The sequence below is a fragment of the Pelecanus crispus genome, chromosome 13 (assembly GCF_030463565.1).
Source record: "Pelecanus crispus isolate bPelCri1 chromosome 13, bPelCri1.pri, whole genome shotgun sequence".
Taxonomy (NCBI): domain Eukaryota; kingdom Metazoa; phylum Chordata; class Aves; order Pelecaniformes; family Pelecanidae; genus Pelecanus; species Pelecanus crispus.
Window position 1 is genome coordinate 6,510,758 of NC_134655.1, and position 17,313 is coordinate 6,528,070.

At 39.5% G+C, this 17,313-nt stretch overlaps 1 protein-coding gene across 2 annotated transcripts in view; it reads left to right on the forward strand.

Moving 5' to 3' along the window:
• The window catches only part of TENM1 (teneurin transmembrane protein 1), a 252,595-nt gene that overhangs the window by 188,528 nt on the left and 46,754 nt on the right, over nt 1-17,313 (forward strand). For both annotated transcript variants that reach the window (XM_075720809.1, XM_075720810.1), the window contains 3 exons: nt 2,684-2,933; nt 3,828-3,848; nt 7,752-7,984. In XM_075720809.1, the coding sequence (XP_075576924.1) occupies nt 2,684-2,933; nt 3,828-3,848; nt 7,752-7,984 (504 nt within the window). The remainder of the gene's footprint in view (nt 1-2,683; nt 2,934-3,827; nt 3,849-7,751; nt 7,985-17,313) is intronic.

A 17,313-nucleotide genomic window follows, 5' to 3' on the forward strand; every position in this document is an offset into this window, starting at 1 on the left:
ACTGCTCTTGCATTTCAGATATATAAAATGTGCTTTAAATAAGGACAAGAATGTGATTCAAACTTAGAATTATACATTTCAGACTTCTCTCCGTGCCACCGTGAGTGAAATGAAAAGCATGAGTAGCCTTCTTGAGTATGAATGTATTGAGATTTTTCACTTAATTAAAGCATTCCCTCTGTATGTATGAGGAGCTGCTCTTTTTAGAAGCATGAAACTTGCACCTGTTTTTGAAACACTGTCTCTGGATTAACTACAGAGATAGCATTGGAATATAACATAAATGTCTTTCTGAAAATTCTCTGTTGCAAATTACAATTTTGTTTTCAAACTAAAGCTAGAAGCACTTTGCTTCATTAGTTAACTCATCCCAAAGAGCTTGCATCTAACTTCAGCCACTAAGCCTTGTCTCCCAGCAGCTCTGCTGCTGTGCGCGGCGTTCCTGCTCAGAGACAGGGTGGATATGCTTACCTCCCTCCCCATAAAGGCTATTCAGTTTAGAGATGTTACAAAAGAAACTAAGTACAACGGAGAAGTTGTAAAAATAAATAGATGCAATTTTACAGAATTGCACTTCATAGCACAGTCTAAGCTGCGGAGGTACAAGTATTAACATGCAGAAACCACAGCAAGTAAAAACTGTGTTCTATTGCCAGATAAGTATCTTTAAAAAGAGAAAGAGAAAAAAAAGATGTCTGATTCCAGCAGCACAGATGTGAACTAACATATATTGTTCCAATGCGGCTGTCACTGAAAACTCAAGCTGTTGAACGTATATGGTTTTGCATCAGTATGACTGTTAGGTTAACAAAGGATCGCATCCTCTTCTCAGCTATACTAAACTGTTCCTTTCCCATTTTTCCCACCCTTCCGTTTTAGAGTTTTGATCACTACTAATTTGTGACATGATTATAGAGTTTAATGTTTTGTAACACAAAGGTTTTGGTCAGTTTTAGAAGGTCTTCAGGGCATTTCTCATAATCAAGAAGAGAACACATACCATAAATACTGCTTCCTGTATAGAGTCCTTTAAAGACACCTATATCTCATGAATACAAATGAATGTGCTATTAACCGATTTTTCAGAGTATTCTTTGAATTAGATTTTTCTTCTGATGGGCAAGTGTATTGATTCCATTTTTATTTATCTGGGGGAAGGAGGAGTAATTTTACAGACACTTTATGCTTTACGGTAATTTCAGCCCCAGTGCAACACAGCACCGACTAAAATTAAAGCAGCAGCTCAAAAGCCTGAAATTAAGCACATGCTTATATTTATTGACAGCAAAACATATTCTCCAGAGCCCTAATTATTTACTGGCATTTGTATGAGGCAGTTGAAAGATTACCTTTACACTGTTAATTTCCGACAAAGGGCAGCGTCTTCATTTAGCAGTATTTTTATCCAGTGCATAAGGGAGGATATTGCCATGAATTTTACTGGCCTATTTCCAAGATGCTTTTCTTAAGCTAACGTTCAAACAAATATATGTATTCTGTCCTCTGTGGTTCAGAAATAAATTTTTTAAATTATAATTCCCTTCAGAATATCTATGGCAACACTCAGTAATTCCCAAGGAGAATTTTAGCTTCAGACTTACCTGAAAGCCACTAGTTTAACAAAAGTTGGTAGAGGCAGTACATAAATACATTTGCCGTACTTTGGGAAAACTCGGACATGCCTCAACATGTACTTCCTCCAGTATCTAGAATATGCTTATTTCCCAGTGTAAGAGTCCTCCAGAAAGTATATTCCCTTGTGTTTATTCCTTTACTTGTGCCACTTTTCTGATGAAGTACTGGGCTTTCCAAGGGAAATAAGAGATTTTGGACTGTGGTCTATAAGAATACCTATCTTCCATTCAGAAATAGCCAAAACCTTACAATAACATGTCATTTTAAAGGCATTTCTTAACTATATTATCACATTGTTATTTAAAATAAACACTACAGCTATCAGCTTGATAAAATACACATTTGTACTGGTTCTGGTATCACCAACCTAGTAATTGTTGACTTTCAACAATATATGCTGCAGAGCAGTGCTAAAATACTGACACACTGGAAAGTTGTTTTAAACTTTATGGCAGAAGCGAATATATTCTTGCTGGTAAGAAATTCTTTCATGCCTCAGAATTACTCCTTGACTCTTAACTTGGCTTTGCTGCTCTTGGCACCATTTGTATATACCATGAAGGACTCGCACTTAAATTTGAATACTGATTTTGTACTGCCACTCAGTGCTCTTTTGTGAAAAATGCATAGTAGTCCTGCTATTAATCTCCTTTAATTAAATATTCAAACGGCCTAAGAAAGTCCTCTGCTACCTAATGAAAATTTATGAATAAAATGAATATTAAAGTAGTAATCCCCAAGAAATCAGATAGCACTGCAATTAACAGTCAATTTGTTAGAGCATTAACCAACCATGAGTTCTCCTCATGATGTTGGCTTTTAAAATAGCCACTAACCACTAATTGACAAAATGGTGATGGGGAAGCTTGGGACTGAACAAAATTGGAAGAGATTAGCGGAATCCTGTGACAGTTTTTAAAAGATCTGTTGTTGGTTGCTGGTTTGGTAATCTGATTTTCTGGAGGACTGAATAATCCAAAACTGCGGAATAGTTTAAATGCTATATATTTGCTTTTTTTGTCTTTGTTTTCTGCCCCCCCGTCCTTAGGAATCGTACACAAAGGAAATGGTGAAAACATGTTCATTTCCCAGCAGCCGCCAGTCATCTCAACCGTGATGGGCAACGGACACCAGAGAAGTGTCTCTTGCTCCAACTGCAATGGTCTTGCGCTCAACAGCAAGCTCTTTGCCCCGGTTGCTCTCGCTTCTGGGCCTGATGGTAGCGTGTATATTGGTGACTTCAATTTTGTCAGACGGATCTTTCCCTCTGGAAACTCAATTGGCATATTAGAATTAAGGTAAAAAAAAAAATTAGCTTTCTCTGACTAGTGTTCATTACCCTGGCTGTGATATGCCTGTGAAAACTACGGTGAGCCTTTTTTCACTTATAACTTAAAAAACAGCCACATTTAGTTGCCTTGTGAGCATGTCTCATCGACTGTTGGACAAACTCATCAGAAAACTTACACTTACTTTAAAGTCATCAGTTAAAAAGGGCATCTTCAATGGCCTTTGGAACAGGTTTTGCATAATGAATTTCTACAGGGTGCAGAATTAATAGAGCTAATTTTTGTTCCTGTGAGATTTCTCATACTTCTTCCTCAAAAAAGTTAAAATACTCCATGAAGTATATTTTTGAAGAAAACTCATAATTCAATAGCAAACATGCAGTATCATGTCGGGTCACAGCATTATGGCTGAAGATAGTCTTACCATGTTTAAAATTAATAAATTAAATTGTTCCTCATCTGTAACAGAGGATATGACTGAGTTTAAGCAGACAAGAGCAAACCTGGCATTGCAGGCTGGGCCTTGTGCCACTGTTAACAACTCCCCTGGAATTAGGACTCCAGCTTCCCACTCCCTTTGAGGGCCAGAGCGGAAGGCAGGAAAGGTTTTGGACACAGATACACTACATTTCTCTTACTTAACACCCATGAATCTCCAACTAGCTAGCATTGCTGGTGATGGTGGTGTGTGCTGGTGGTTCACAATTGACTTGACAACGTGCAGGCAGTGGAAGGGAAGCAGTCTGAGAGAAAGAAAGAATACTGAGTAACAGGATAAACAATGTTTTGTTATTGGGATACAGCTCTGTGAGCAGTCAGGCAAAGAATACGGTGTTGTTGAGGACTAACATTTCTTGTCTTTTTCTTTTTTTTTTTTAAACCTGAACTTACCTGTCTTACTAGGAATAGAGACACAAGACACAGGTAAGTAAAATGCAGTAACAGTCATATGTGAACCATGTTCGAGGAAACAGTCTTACAAAAGTCCTTTAGAAGTCTGAATATAGAGAAACTCTCTGAATTTAATAAATGCGTTAATCAAATTCACCATTGTTTATAGTAAAGAAGGTTTGATTTGTTCCCTTTGAAGGGATGAAGTGTCCCTCTAAAAATCAGCAGAGGAGAGGTTTAGACCCAAAAGCTGCAAAGGCATTTCATAGCTGTCATATTCAGTTCACATGATGTGTGAATGATCATAGATACAGCCAGCCAAGGAAACTGGAGTTTTAGCAACAAAGAAATAATAAAAAAAGGCTTTAGAGTCACACAAAGAGGACTGTGCTTTAGGGGTTCTAGCATACTATGAACTTCAAAAGGTACCACAGAGGGTGCACAGCAGGCCCCAGAACTGAAGACACTGTCACAGCTCAGTCCTTGCTTCTCCAGCTAAAGCAAAAGCAAGTGGCTTCCCCCGTTTCCAGTTAGCATTTTGGCATTGCAATGTAGGGATTTCTTTAAAAGAATGAACGACATACATTAGGCTTCTGCAACAGACGGTGAGGGACTTGGTTTTAACAGTCCAGCTGCAGAAATGATGTTGCAGGCTAGGAAGAGGTAGCAAGGCACGAAGGCATTCCATATCCTTAGAAACAAATTTCTTAGCATTTCAGTACTTAAGTGAGACAAATAAACCAGCACTAGTACAACCTAAGCTGATAACTTCATGGCATGGTAGGAAGTGGAGTGTGGACTGAATGTGTGTTTGCAGGGTGAGAGTGCTGGTTGGAATTACTCACTTTAGTCACAAGAATGGTATTGAATACTATGGATTATTTGCCAGCCTACTTACAGATGGTTTCACATCTCATATTTTACAATGAAAACTTAAAAAGAAAGAATAATTCCTAGTTGGTATGTGCAAGGTTCCATTTTTCAGCTGAAGGATTGTTTCCCATTTGCCTTCATGCTAAACTGACCAGTATCTTTGTAGAAGCAAATTGAACTTATTTGCTCTGTAATGCATTCAGAACATGAATCGGGTTTTAAATTCAGGGATTTCTTTTGTAAAGTAGAATTTTTTTTAATACCTGCCCATTAGTACTAGTTTCTTGAGATGAATTTAAACCCTAATTAAATCAAGTTATCACAATACTCAAGTACCCCAGCGCTATTAATTGCAGTAATAATTCCCTCTGTCAGTATTCTGTCCAAGTGAAATATGTGGAAAATTGGAGGAAATCACTTGAAGTAAATGTAGTCTTTGAGGTTATGGGGGAGTACTCAGCAGTCCCACTGTATGCCATTCTCTTGAGGCCGTAAAGGCCATAGTCATGGTGGAAATTTCCAGGATGCTCAAAGAAACACGTGGAAGCAACAGCTAAAAGGTGTCAGAAGCTCATGACAGTCCAAGCAGGAAAAGGCCTCAAAATCCGGTTCCTTAACACAACTTCTAGTCTCCAAAAGAGCAGGGAAAAAGGGTTCTTTCTACCTGGACAAAGAAAATACTGTGTAAAAAGGGATAAAGTCTAGAGACCAGTAAACAGAGAAAGCCACTGATCTTATTTTTGACTGTTTAAAAGCAACTTATCCCATTTGTTTTTCTTGTCATCAAGATTTTAATAATTGGTAAAAATGGAAACTACAGGGCAAAATTTTGCTACAGGATAGTACTAACTTGTTCCAGAAAGATTAATTGTAAATCCTAGTCTACTTAATATAGTTTTTAATAGGCTAATTTTAATAAACTCAGATTTAGATTTGATTGCAAACTTCTGCAGAGATAGCAAGTATTTGATTTTGTTCCATTTTTTACTAAGAGGCTTTAAATTTAAACATTTTATTATGCAAGGCTTTAAGCATAAACATCAAGAGTTTTCTAACAGCCGGTCTATTAAATGTAATGCCAAGGATGACAGAAAATGTGTCTACAAGGAGTGTATATAATGACCCCTGGTTCTTTGCAGTTTCTGCATGATGAACAATTAGTTTATTTAACATCTAGAATTCTTGCAACTTTTTCCACAGAAGTATTTTATTTAAAAAGTCATCTTTTGGCTGGCTAGTCTCTTCTGAGCTCACTCCAGAGAGCACAAATGATTCTTAATGATTTCCCCCTTCTGTCTTTTATAGATGTTTATGACTAGAGGTCAGCTTTAAGCTAGTCTAGCTTGTGGCCCAATCCTCAGAGATGCTGAGCAGTTTCTGTCCCTTTTTGGATGGAGAATGAGAACCAAGAGAAATAGGCCCAAGCTCCATCACATTTATCATGGTACAGCATTAGCCTTGTCACTTATAAATGGAAATAAGATTTCAGCTGATCAACTGTTAGAAGTTTCTTTTCTCAGTAGACTGCTAAAATAAAAGGTATTGGCAAGTAATTTTTACGTTGTTTTGCAACATTGCTCAGTAAGGTAGAACTGTCTAATAGATGATTAATAAAGCTTAGTATCTGCCTCAGCCAAGCAAAACCTTCGTATTTAAAGAGGCTCCATCAACCTGAAATCAAATCTGTAAAATATCTCAGACATTACATATCTGTCCTGGAACTTCTGCAAGTTCTTCAGTTCTATTTTCATCTAGATTCTTCCTTTCCTGGTTTGTTGTGGCATGAAAACCTGGCCCTGCAGAAGGAGCTGTACACTGAGCGTTGTCAAACCCGCCACAAACAGAACTGACAAAGCCGAGAGGAGTAACTCATTTCCTAACTTTGTTGCAGCGATCTTAAGTGTTAGTTAATTGTACCGATGTTAATGAAACATCTCTAACAAAAAAAAAAAAGAAATTTGGCAATCTTTTTAATCTGCAGAGCAGATAGGAAAGTCCCATGTAGAGCTACAGGGGACATGGGCAGGTCGGTGTCTTGCCCAGCTGCCTCTCAGAAATCTCCTCCTCCCCTGGAGAAGCATGGCAGTAGTAAAAATACTGTCTGGGCACCAAAACTCTGCCAGGCGTTAGCCACCACTCTGCCTGTCTCCCATCGTTTCAGTAACCATGTGGTTTAAAGGCTCCACACCTATCTGGATTTTGATTTTATTTTATAATCAGGACTACGCTTCAGTCTCACCAGGCTCAGGACACTGGCGTGGTGTGCCATGTGCTTAGACAATTTCCTCAACCTGGAAATTAACTTCCCAGTCAAAAAGAAACAAAAAGACTTACTGGTTAATAAGATGCAGCCCAGTTCTCTGATTAGAATTTATGATCCTCACCATTTAATTAACATATGTAAATATTTTTTTAAATAACATTTTATAATCTCAATAAGGCACTTCAGTGCATGAATTATGGTGCATTAATTCATGCCTAGTTGCACTGACAGTACTTGGCCCTCTGCCTTGCTCCTGACAATACAGTCGGCATGAATTAAGGCACCATATTTCACACCTTCATATTTCCTAAGGTTTAGAAACAGATAAAAATAACCAAGAGTGGGTATTTGTGCCCAGGCAGAACAGTCTGTGATTCAGTTTGCTGCAAGTTGTAGATTTGTTTTCAGTGCCAAGAGTACTAGGACTTAGCAGGTATAGAAAAATGACCTTGCTTTTGCTAGTAAGAATTACAACTAAGCTGAAATCACTCCAGTTAGCTTTATATTGGGTAGTTTGGTTCTAACGGACAGACTAACTCCACCAATACCAGTCTCTGCATAAGCTCACTTACCTGGTACACAGCTGGCTGGTCAGGCTCTGCAGCTAGTACTGGTCTGGCTCTACAGCTAGTACTGGTCCCTTCCTTCTCAGCAGTGGTGCTTGTGTGAGCTACATTCAAGCTGGTCTCACTTATGCCTCTCATCTCTAAATCATTGAACAGATGTCTTCAGAAACATCATGCTACCATGAACAGAGATTAAAAACAATTTAACTTTGATGCTCTTCTCTTCTGTTTTAGTACAAGCCCTGCACATAAATATTACCTGGCCGTTGATCCAGTGTCAGAATCCCTTTACTTGTCAGATACGAACACCAGAAAAGTCTACAAAGCAAAATCTCTCATTGAAACAAAGGATCTGGCCAAAAATGCAGATGTGGTGGCAGGAACAGGTGATCAATGCCTCCCATTTGACCAGAGTCACTGTGGAGATGGTGGAAAGGCATCCGAGGCATCTCTCAACAGTCCAAGAGGTGAGAAAAGAGCATATCTGAAGTATTTGGTTTTGGTCATCTGTCGTTTCCTTCCAGTATTCAGAAACTCAGATGCAACCGAGTCAAAAAACGGGTACACGTGGCACTTTGGGGCATGGTTTAGTAGGCATGGTGGTGTTGGGTTAATGGTTGGACTGGTGATCTTAGAGATCCTTTCTAACCTTAATGATTCCTAGTTTTTATTTTAATTAAAAATAATCCAGCCACCAAGCCAGGAAACATGAAATTATGACTCTACCCTTAATTGGTTTAGTGGTGGACTTGGTAGTGTTAGGTCAATGGTTGAAGTGGATGATCTTAAAGGTCTTTTCCAACCTGAACGATTCTATAATTCTATGAACTGCGTGTACAAAAATGGATCTGAGGTGATAATTTAACCAACTATAAGCAAGCAAAATCATTTTGTAAAGCTCACTCATCTTTTCAGTACAACCGGTCCTTTATGATGGAGTAGCATGAGCAGCAGGCTCCAGCTAGCATCCTCTGAAATACTCTTTCCTTGTGTGGCAACACTCCTATTACCTTTCTATTGCAAGGTGGCAGCATTTAATTATATTTAACTCTTAAGCAAATAATATGGTTGCAAAGTCGATTTTTTATACTTTATGCATTCAGGTGATTCTTGTAATGTTAATGGAGCTTACTCATACACATTACATCAGGGCTGTTCAAATCAGAGAGCCAGCAAAATCAGGTTTATTTGGAACTCTAGTTTGTCTTTTCTCATTACATGCACTTTGCAAAATATGAGCATTTCGCCTACTGCACGTGAAATACGCATTTTGCTGCAGCCTTCCTGTGAGAGCACGTCCTGTATTTTCACAGGGAAAACGCATGTGAAGCCTTGAATCCCCACCTGTGCCACAACTAATTCCCTTGCAGTGTGCGTTAGAACTGTGATAAAGTCTCTGGATTTGGTGCTCTAAAGCAACCGATCACCCTCAACTCCCACTGAAATCCCTGGAACAAAGGGTACCCAGCAGCTCCCGTGGCAGAGCCCTGAGTGGGCTTTTAGCATGCTTCCCCTGTAGCACAGAGCTAGTCATTAGGAGGGAGCGGTAAGGAAGGGGTTTGATTATTTTTGTGAGCTAATAAAGGAAGGCTGTATATCAGTAGGAAATTAGAATGTATATCCAGGCAGAAACATCTCTTAAGACAAGCAAATAATCCTGTTTTAAGGCTTAGCAAGAGACACATTGTAAGTGACTTTAACATGCCTTTAATGATAGAAGGTAAGCGTGAGGTAAGTACAATAAATGTTAATCTTCAGGCAGCTAATTAATGCAATGAATCAATTCTAAAAATAGTAGAAAAGAACGGCTTTCAGATCCTTTAGCAGGAAAATGATCAATGTTTTATTGCTGATTACAATTGATTATATCTAATTACAATACAATTAGTTGTTCCATCTTATTTTCTTACTGGCGAAGTATGTTGGTGAAAATTTGTAATACCCTATTTACTTTAAAAATACCCATGCGTAGCTGGCTTCCTCAACAGAAGGTTCTAGTCATAAAGAAATCAAGAGGAATAAAGTACAATTCATGAGTTCTGGGGCAGCCAGCAAATACTAAAAAAATTAACTGTTAGCAGACAATGGCTCATATACTGGCAAATTCAGGTAATGGCTCCCAGCTGCTTTTGATTTATGCATCTACTCTAAATTACATCAGTTTGAAATTGTCAGGTTTGTTTTGTCTGAGGTTTTGGATTTTCATCTCAAGGAACTGTGGACATTCCTTTTTTGTAAAGGGCCTAGCAAAGTGCAGCATCAACCTGTAGTCACCAGCGCAGTATGAACGCTTAGCTGTGCACTGTCATAATGGCCTTGGTTTCCTCTTAACGGTAAGAGGTTGAATAACCTTGGGAAGTAATAAGAAGCACTTGGCCTGGTACCTATAGATCTATTATTTATTAAGAAACCTAGAAGTCTCACATATTTAAATACAGTTTTAGAGATCCTTTTGGATCACTTATTTTGCTTGTTATTGGAATAACTGTCAAGTCAGAAGATGTCACAATTCTACGGAAACAATATTCAAACAGTCTACACAAATATTTTTTTCTAGGAGGATCTGCTTTCCACAACTTTTACTTTGCAGGTAACAAACATGCATACCTTTGTTCAGTCTGTTCCCACTTCTGTGTGAAGGACTGGAGGTGGGGCTTAGTGAACGTTAATCTTGCACTATTGTATGTTGAGCTGACTTTGAAAGATGCTTTTAAACATGCATGGGTGATGTAGTTGAAATTTGAACTTCAATATATTATTTTTACTGCAACTTTCTTTAATTCTGTAGAGATTTCAGACTAATGAGTCATGTAATAGATGACCAAGTACTTAAGCAGAATGTGAAATGATACAAGGTGGGGACATAAAATAAGATCTGTGACAAGCTGAACACATTTATTACACAAGAAGATATTGAAAATGAAGAAGTAACTACACAAGATATTAATCATTGACTGAAATTCCAATCACTTGAACTTTACCAAGTAACAGATTTTAATTTTGGGGTGGGGAATTCTCTTTGGTGGGTTTGGGGTTTTTTTTAATAAAAAGTATTTATGGCACATCTAGTTACCAACACTATCATTTAAACAATCTGGATTAGTGTTTATAATAAGTCACTAAGGGATAGCATCCTGGTTTTAACTAGATTAGTCACTGAGTATTGAAGCAGTAAGAAGCACTAAAATTAATAGAAATACCTGGGAGTTTTCTACTTAGCACTGCAAAGCCAATGCCTGGATCAAAGGCATTAAACACTTACCTACCCAGCCCTTCTGAAATCAGTGGGCTTTAGACATGTAAATAGATTTGACTTTCCAAGCTTAATTGACAGAGGCAGTGAGAGGCTGAGACAATCAATCAAGTTACCACATTTTTGCTGAGCTACAGCATCTCCCAGTCAGTATACTAAGAAAAGTGTCTTAGGTTAACATCTGATTTCAATTACCTTGTATGTGACAGCCTTAGAGCATTCAGGACAGCTGTGGTGGAAGTGCAAACTAAGTAACTTTTGTGAAAACAGTAAGTCCTCCAATGACTAAACCTTAAGCATCAGAAGTGATTTACTGCATTTGGAAGCCCAAGCACTAAATCCAAAGATTTGAGCATCTAAGGTCCTGCAGTGTCTGCTTTTTGACTCCTGAGTCCAGACCAGACTAGAACTAGCGGATAGGTGCACACACTGTCTGTGCAAGCTATGTGTACACTCAGTGCCTCAAGAAATTAAGAACTGCACACTGAGTACAGAGTACTTGAATGCAGTGACCTCACTACAGATGCAGTGACCTCAAAGTAAGCACCAGGGAAATGCAGAAGATTGTAGTAAGTTCTAAATCCCATGCATAAAAATAGCTTATACACAGCTGTAGCAAAGAACCTTTTTCATTCAGACCCATGGCCATGAACTAACACCACAAATGAAAGCTTAAATTAAAAATTGGTTCTGCAGCATAGTTTTATTCATTTTGCTTGAAATGACTTTACTAAGGAAATACTAAAAAAAAAAAAATCATGGTTTTGAAAATGTGTTCGCCCCAGTAGCTTACCTCCCGAAATAATCAGTCTTGTTGCTTACCATCTGCAGCAACACTTTCTAAAGTAAATAAAGCTGTAAGAACAACTGCTCAGATTAAACCTTTACATTTGTCAAATGACAGTAGCCCATTTAGGACCTGCTCAGCTAAAAAATTCCTGTTACCTTCAGTAGGATGCAGACCAGACTCCTAACATAGCCTTCTGTGAAAACAAGACCCCCTTGTCATAGGTAACGATCAATACTATTTAGTCAGCAATCTTTGCTATTCTGTAAGTTCCTAAGACCTTTTCAGTACTTCCATACCATTCAAAGAGAAAAGTAGAATGGGGTGAGATGTTTCATTAGCAATATATAAAGTAAGAAGTAGACAAACCAAGGTGATTTGCAGCCTTGAATCATTGTCATGTATGCATCACAGAACTAGCTGAGTTTGATTCAGCAAAATTTATTCCTTATTTTTCTCTTCAGTAGTCTTAGGTACCTGTGATTTCAGAAGTCTGGGAATTTTGTAGAACATTTAAGATAAACTTTTTGGACAGCAAGTTTTCCTAAATTTCATCCAACCTTCATCTGAATGCCTAAGTTATTCACTGTTCTGCTAAGCATTGTCAGCAGTATGACCCCAGGCATCCTGTCTCAGACTGGAAGCAGGACATTTTCATACAGAGTTGGTAGTTACAAATGCTGTTTGCTCCAACTCTACTGTTACGCATCTAAAGAGAACACTCAAGTGCAAGTACTGAAGTCGTGTTCCAGCTGACAAAGAACTGCTGAATATTTTGCCGCTAGTACTGAGACAGTAATGAAGATGACAAAGATCACAAAGCAACAGACTGCAAATCACTTGAATCATATTTTGAGTGGTGTATTATGGTAACCTATAAATAACTAATTGCATAAAATTGCTTTAGTAGTTTCTAGATGGCAGCTTTAATTAAAAGCACCGGAGACATTTAGAAGTTTAGAAATGGATGGCATGTAATTTGCCCTTTTACCAACCATAAAATGGTAATTAACCAATTTGATTCACTTCTTCCTATTAAAAGTTTTATGAGAATCGCAAGTTCCTTCTAAACACGGGGTTTTTTTCAGCAGAAGGTGGCATCCTCTTTTATCAGTCCTGACCAGTAGATTTAGATGTTCTTTTTCAAATTCTTCAGAAGTTTAATTAGAAGTTTTCAATGTAAAATGCTCATTTGCAAAGCTTTTAGCTGAGCAAAAAGTGTAAAGTAGAATTTGCAGACATGGGCAACATATAGCTCTAGCTGCTGTTTATTAATGTGTTCAAAAAGTGTTTGTTCCCAAAAAGAGACTCTTAGAATGTAAGTAAGGGCTATGATGTGGGAGGGAAAAAGAAAGAAAATACCTTAATGGGGAATTCACTGTATTACTTTTAATCCATATTTTCAGCACTATAAGCTTAGCTCCATTAACATTGAAATGCCAAAATTTCTAGACCAAAAGATCATATGTATAATAATCATATGTATTTTGAACTTATACCTGTGAGAACGACACACAAAAATGATTAGTTTGCTTTCAAAGTGTTATTTGCATTTGTTATCGTGTACGTATGTGTACTAAGGCAGATTTGTCAAGGGAAATAACCCTTTAACTGAAATCACTCCTAAGAGCATATAACAGGAGAGGTTATAGTCAGCCTTCTGTGTTTGTCATGGTTGTAGTCAGCCCATCTACTAAGTATTATTTGGTGCAGAAAATGGTTATAAAGAGCAAACTTTTTCTGCAGAGTCTTTCTAGTGATTATACTTAGTAGCCATGTGCGATTGCACTAGCAGCAGTTCATTTTTAACATTAGTTAACAGAATTTAAATGGTACTAATTAAAAAACCTTTAAGTGTTGTAAATACTGTTCTAAGATGTCTGTGCATAAATCTACTGGAGATAGATGTTCATAAGAGCTACTCTTTTACATTCAGGTACAAAATCTAGTCCTATGTAAGATAGCCCCAGTGACTAAACATGACTAGAAACAGTCCTTCAGTACAAGCATGTTACTCAGAAAAACAGATTGTGCTCAGCCTGGAGTCAAAGAACAAGAGTAAATACTTGCACAAGTTTATTTTGTCCTCACTCAGACATCAGTGTTTAATGAAGAACCTCATATCCAAGCAAGATAAGTCTGTCACTTGTGCAATAGGTCACGTTTGTGCCCAAACACAGCAGCAGGTGGGCATACAGTTCAGTGCTACGATTCCGTAAAAAGAACAAGAATCAGGCTGAGAGCCTAATATAAAAACTGCATCTCATTCTCTGTACAAAGAAAAGATACCTAAAAATGACCTTTTTTACTCACTCACGGAGTGAGTGGTGTTCCTACTTGCACTCAGCGCAATTCATTACACTCAGCATGTGCATGTTTCCTCCCTAGTTCCTCGGTGATTAAAGCACAGTTGAAGTGCTGTGTGTGATTTGATTCTGCATTACACTGTACGTCAGAAAAGGATTAAAAATAAGCTCTTGGAGTACAGATTATGTCAAGCATCATGCAAGATGTGACAGGAGCATTAATGAATCCAACCCTAATAATGAATAAGTTGGGACAGTTTAGCCACAAATCTGTATTTTGTTTTCCAATGGATGTCTTCTATAGGGTATTTGTCAACAAGAATTAATGCATAAGTAATTTTTTCAAATGGGTGAAGTCATGTTGTTTCAGTATACAGGAGTAAGCACTGGAAGCAGTAGTTCATTGTCAAACATATATACACTGATACTTGAAGAAACTGGCGTATTAGGAAGTACCAGGAATTTATTATCTTTAGGACAAATACTGAAGACGTGGGCTTGTTTATGCCATCACACTGGCATATGCACTTCCCCTGCAGATAGATTGCCTTTCTGCAATGGCTGGAGAGCAGAATTATTAACATTAAAGGATCTTTGGTTTTCTTATATACTCAGTGTTTGAAATCCATTCAGCAACACAGCTGAGTAGCTTTATTTCATTGCAGCATAATTTTTGATTTTTATATAATGGATGGTTTGGAGCCAACACAGCCATCTGTTCACAGGGAAATTGCGTAGAACAGAAGATGCACTTGCCCTAGCAATAGATCCTGGCCTTGTGTTATCCACGGCATGGATCCGATCCAGGGCTGCACTGCCCAGGTGAGAAGCAGAGCCCCTCGCCTACCACGCGGCACCGCCCCTCTGCAAAGGCAGACTGAGACACAGCACATGTGCTGTAGTTCCCACCCACATCAGGTTTCTCATTTGAGCCTGAGAACCACACTGGAAAGCAATTCAAATCCCATCAAATACTGCTCCCCAGTGCAATGTCAGTAAGGTTAAAAACATCCCCAACAATGACAGCTGCACGCACACCACAACAGTCACATATGGTGGTCCTTGCTCCCCGCATCTTCCCTGCTACAGCAGTCCAGCGTGGCTTTTTCTTCTCAAAACGAGTCTTGAAAAGACTCTCAAGATAGTAGTAGGAGGCTGAGACTGAAAACACTTTTGTCTCCAACCTTCACACATCCCTGAAGAAAAAACCCTAGAACAATTTTCCAGCAGCTTTTTCATTTACGAATAATGCCTTAGCATGCTTCAGCTTTACAGCGTAAAGGCTGGTCAGAGCAGGACAGAGCCCAGGCAGAAGGGTGGGAGCCCCTGAGCACCCCAGCAAAAAGAGCAGGAGGTGCCAGCTCCACCTGCTTTGTGGCCCCAAACTGTGGTAGCAGAGTCAACACAGCCCTTCTCATTTTCTGAAGAGAAAATTTATCCATGTACAAACTGCAGATCATGACTTGGGGCCTTTGGGAACTACTGTCGTGAGAGCCTCTGCAGACTTCTAGCTGCAGCACAGAAGGTGCAGTCCTTTCAGTGTGGTTTGCTCTGTTCCCTCAGAGTAACATTTGGAAAAACCTTATCAGTTTTTTATATTTGTTTATATGGTCATTAATACTGGTTTATATATTGTTTATATGGTCATTAATAACCAGTCTGGGTTTCTTTTTGCTTCAGTTGGGGTTTTAGGGTGGATGTTTTAGCAGCTCACTTGTATCAAAAGAGATTTTGTGGTTGCCTTTGCACATCTAGCCTTTGTTTCTGAAGACACAACCAGCCCTCAGCTCCAGCCCTGCAGGCACCCCTAATTCTGGCCTTTTGTGTGCACTGGTCTCTTCAGTGCAAAGTCTCTTTAGCATGCACGAGGGACAGACAGAGGTGCCATCCCTTCCCAAAAACTGGAACGCACAGGTCACCCCCCAAACACCAAAACAAATCTTTTTGCTTCTCAGATGCACTCTACCTCAGCTCACCTTCAAACCTTCAGCATTTTGGATTCAGAATTGGACTTCTCAGAACCAGGCGAGAACCACGAGCTTGCCAGTCGTTCTATAGTTTCCAAAAGCACCATTAGTCTTTAATTAAAGAGTAAAGATGCTCTGAGGTAGCCAGTACCAAGGCGGCATGACCTGAGCTCACAGACCAGCAAGGAGCCAGGCCCCAAGATGTCTGTTCTTCCTTTGGCCTTTTTATAACCTCCCAGATTTCCCCCCCAGCTGACCCATCCAGCCCCCCCCAGGTGATTTCAATCCCCTGTCTGTCCTGGAGAATTGGAGAATTTCAGTGGTCATCTGTTTTGCAGAAAGAAGCGATGTAGCCTAACCCTGTACCCTGCAGCACTTCAGCAGTCCGTGGGCATTTTTTTGTCCTGGATGGAGAAGGTGGCAGGATGGTGAATACCCCTCTTCTAACAGCAGTTCGCAGCTAGATGAATACACTAAATTGACAATTTAAAGAATGAATTTCAGCTACTAACACGGTGCTGATAGATAGGCTGAAAGCTCAATGTAGTAGGAGCACGAGACGCTGGAGTTTGCTGTGGCCTTTGGGTTCGTTCTGCGGTGATACCCTCAGGCCTCTGCAAGGTGCCTGCGCGGCCTCGCTCAGGGCCTCCGTCTCAGCCAGGGTAAGGGATGGAAAACCTCCGGCGGAGGAGGAGGGGAGAGTCGAGCCCTCGCTAGCCTGCTGGCCGCGATAGAAAAACCGGTGTGGACATCGTTCCTGCTGTTAGAAAAGAAGTAATTGTGGGCAGTTTGTCTTGGGACCCTGCCACTGGGTGTTAATGCTGTAAGAGAAAGCGTGTTACACTGCAATGCGTATGTAACTCAAACTCAATCCCCAGGCATTTCCAACTGCCAGGTACAGATTTATTTAGGTGCCTGGGGAGACCGTCTCCCCTTCTCCCAGCCCCGTGGGAGATGCGTGTTCCCCATCAGGGCCGCCTGCCCCTGCCCCCCCGACTGCTTACTCTCCCTTGCCCCCGGCTACAACTGCTCCTGTGTATTTCAAGAAATTAAATTAAGTATAAGGAAATGGGGCTGGAGGGTGAGGGAATTCAGTTTGGGGTTTTTTTCTTTTTTAATGGCGTATGGAATGGCTCTGTGAAATCCTAAACTGGCATGCGGACAAGTGTTTTGTAAACTCAAGAGTACATGCAGCCTCGGTTGTGCTAAGTGCAGGGGACAAAAATCAAGAACCATATAAGCCACTGTCCAAACCATCTGTTCAAGTCCTCTGCCTTTCATTTCTGTGTAGCAGAACATAAATTCATTATTAAAATAGCTTGGCTGTGCACAGCAGCTGCTATAATTGCAAAGTTATGCAACTTTAAATGGGAAATTACAAAGTAGTTTAAAGCAAGAAATTGAGCTGTTTCAGTAGAAAGGATTTCACAAACCTAACACGAATAGAAGTGCTTTTCTAGCTATATTTTCAGCGTTTCAGGGA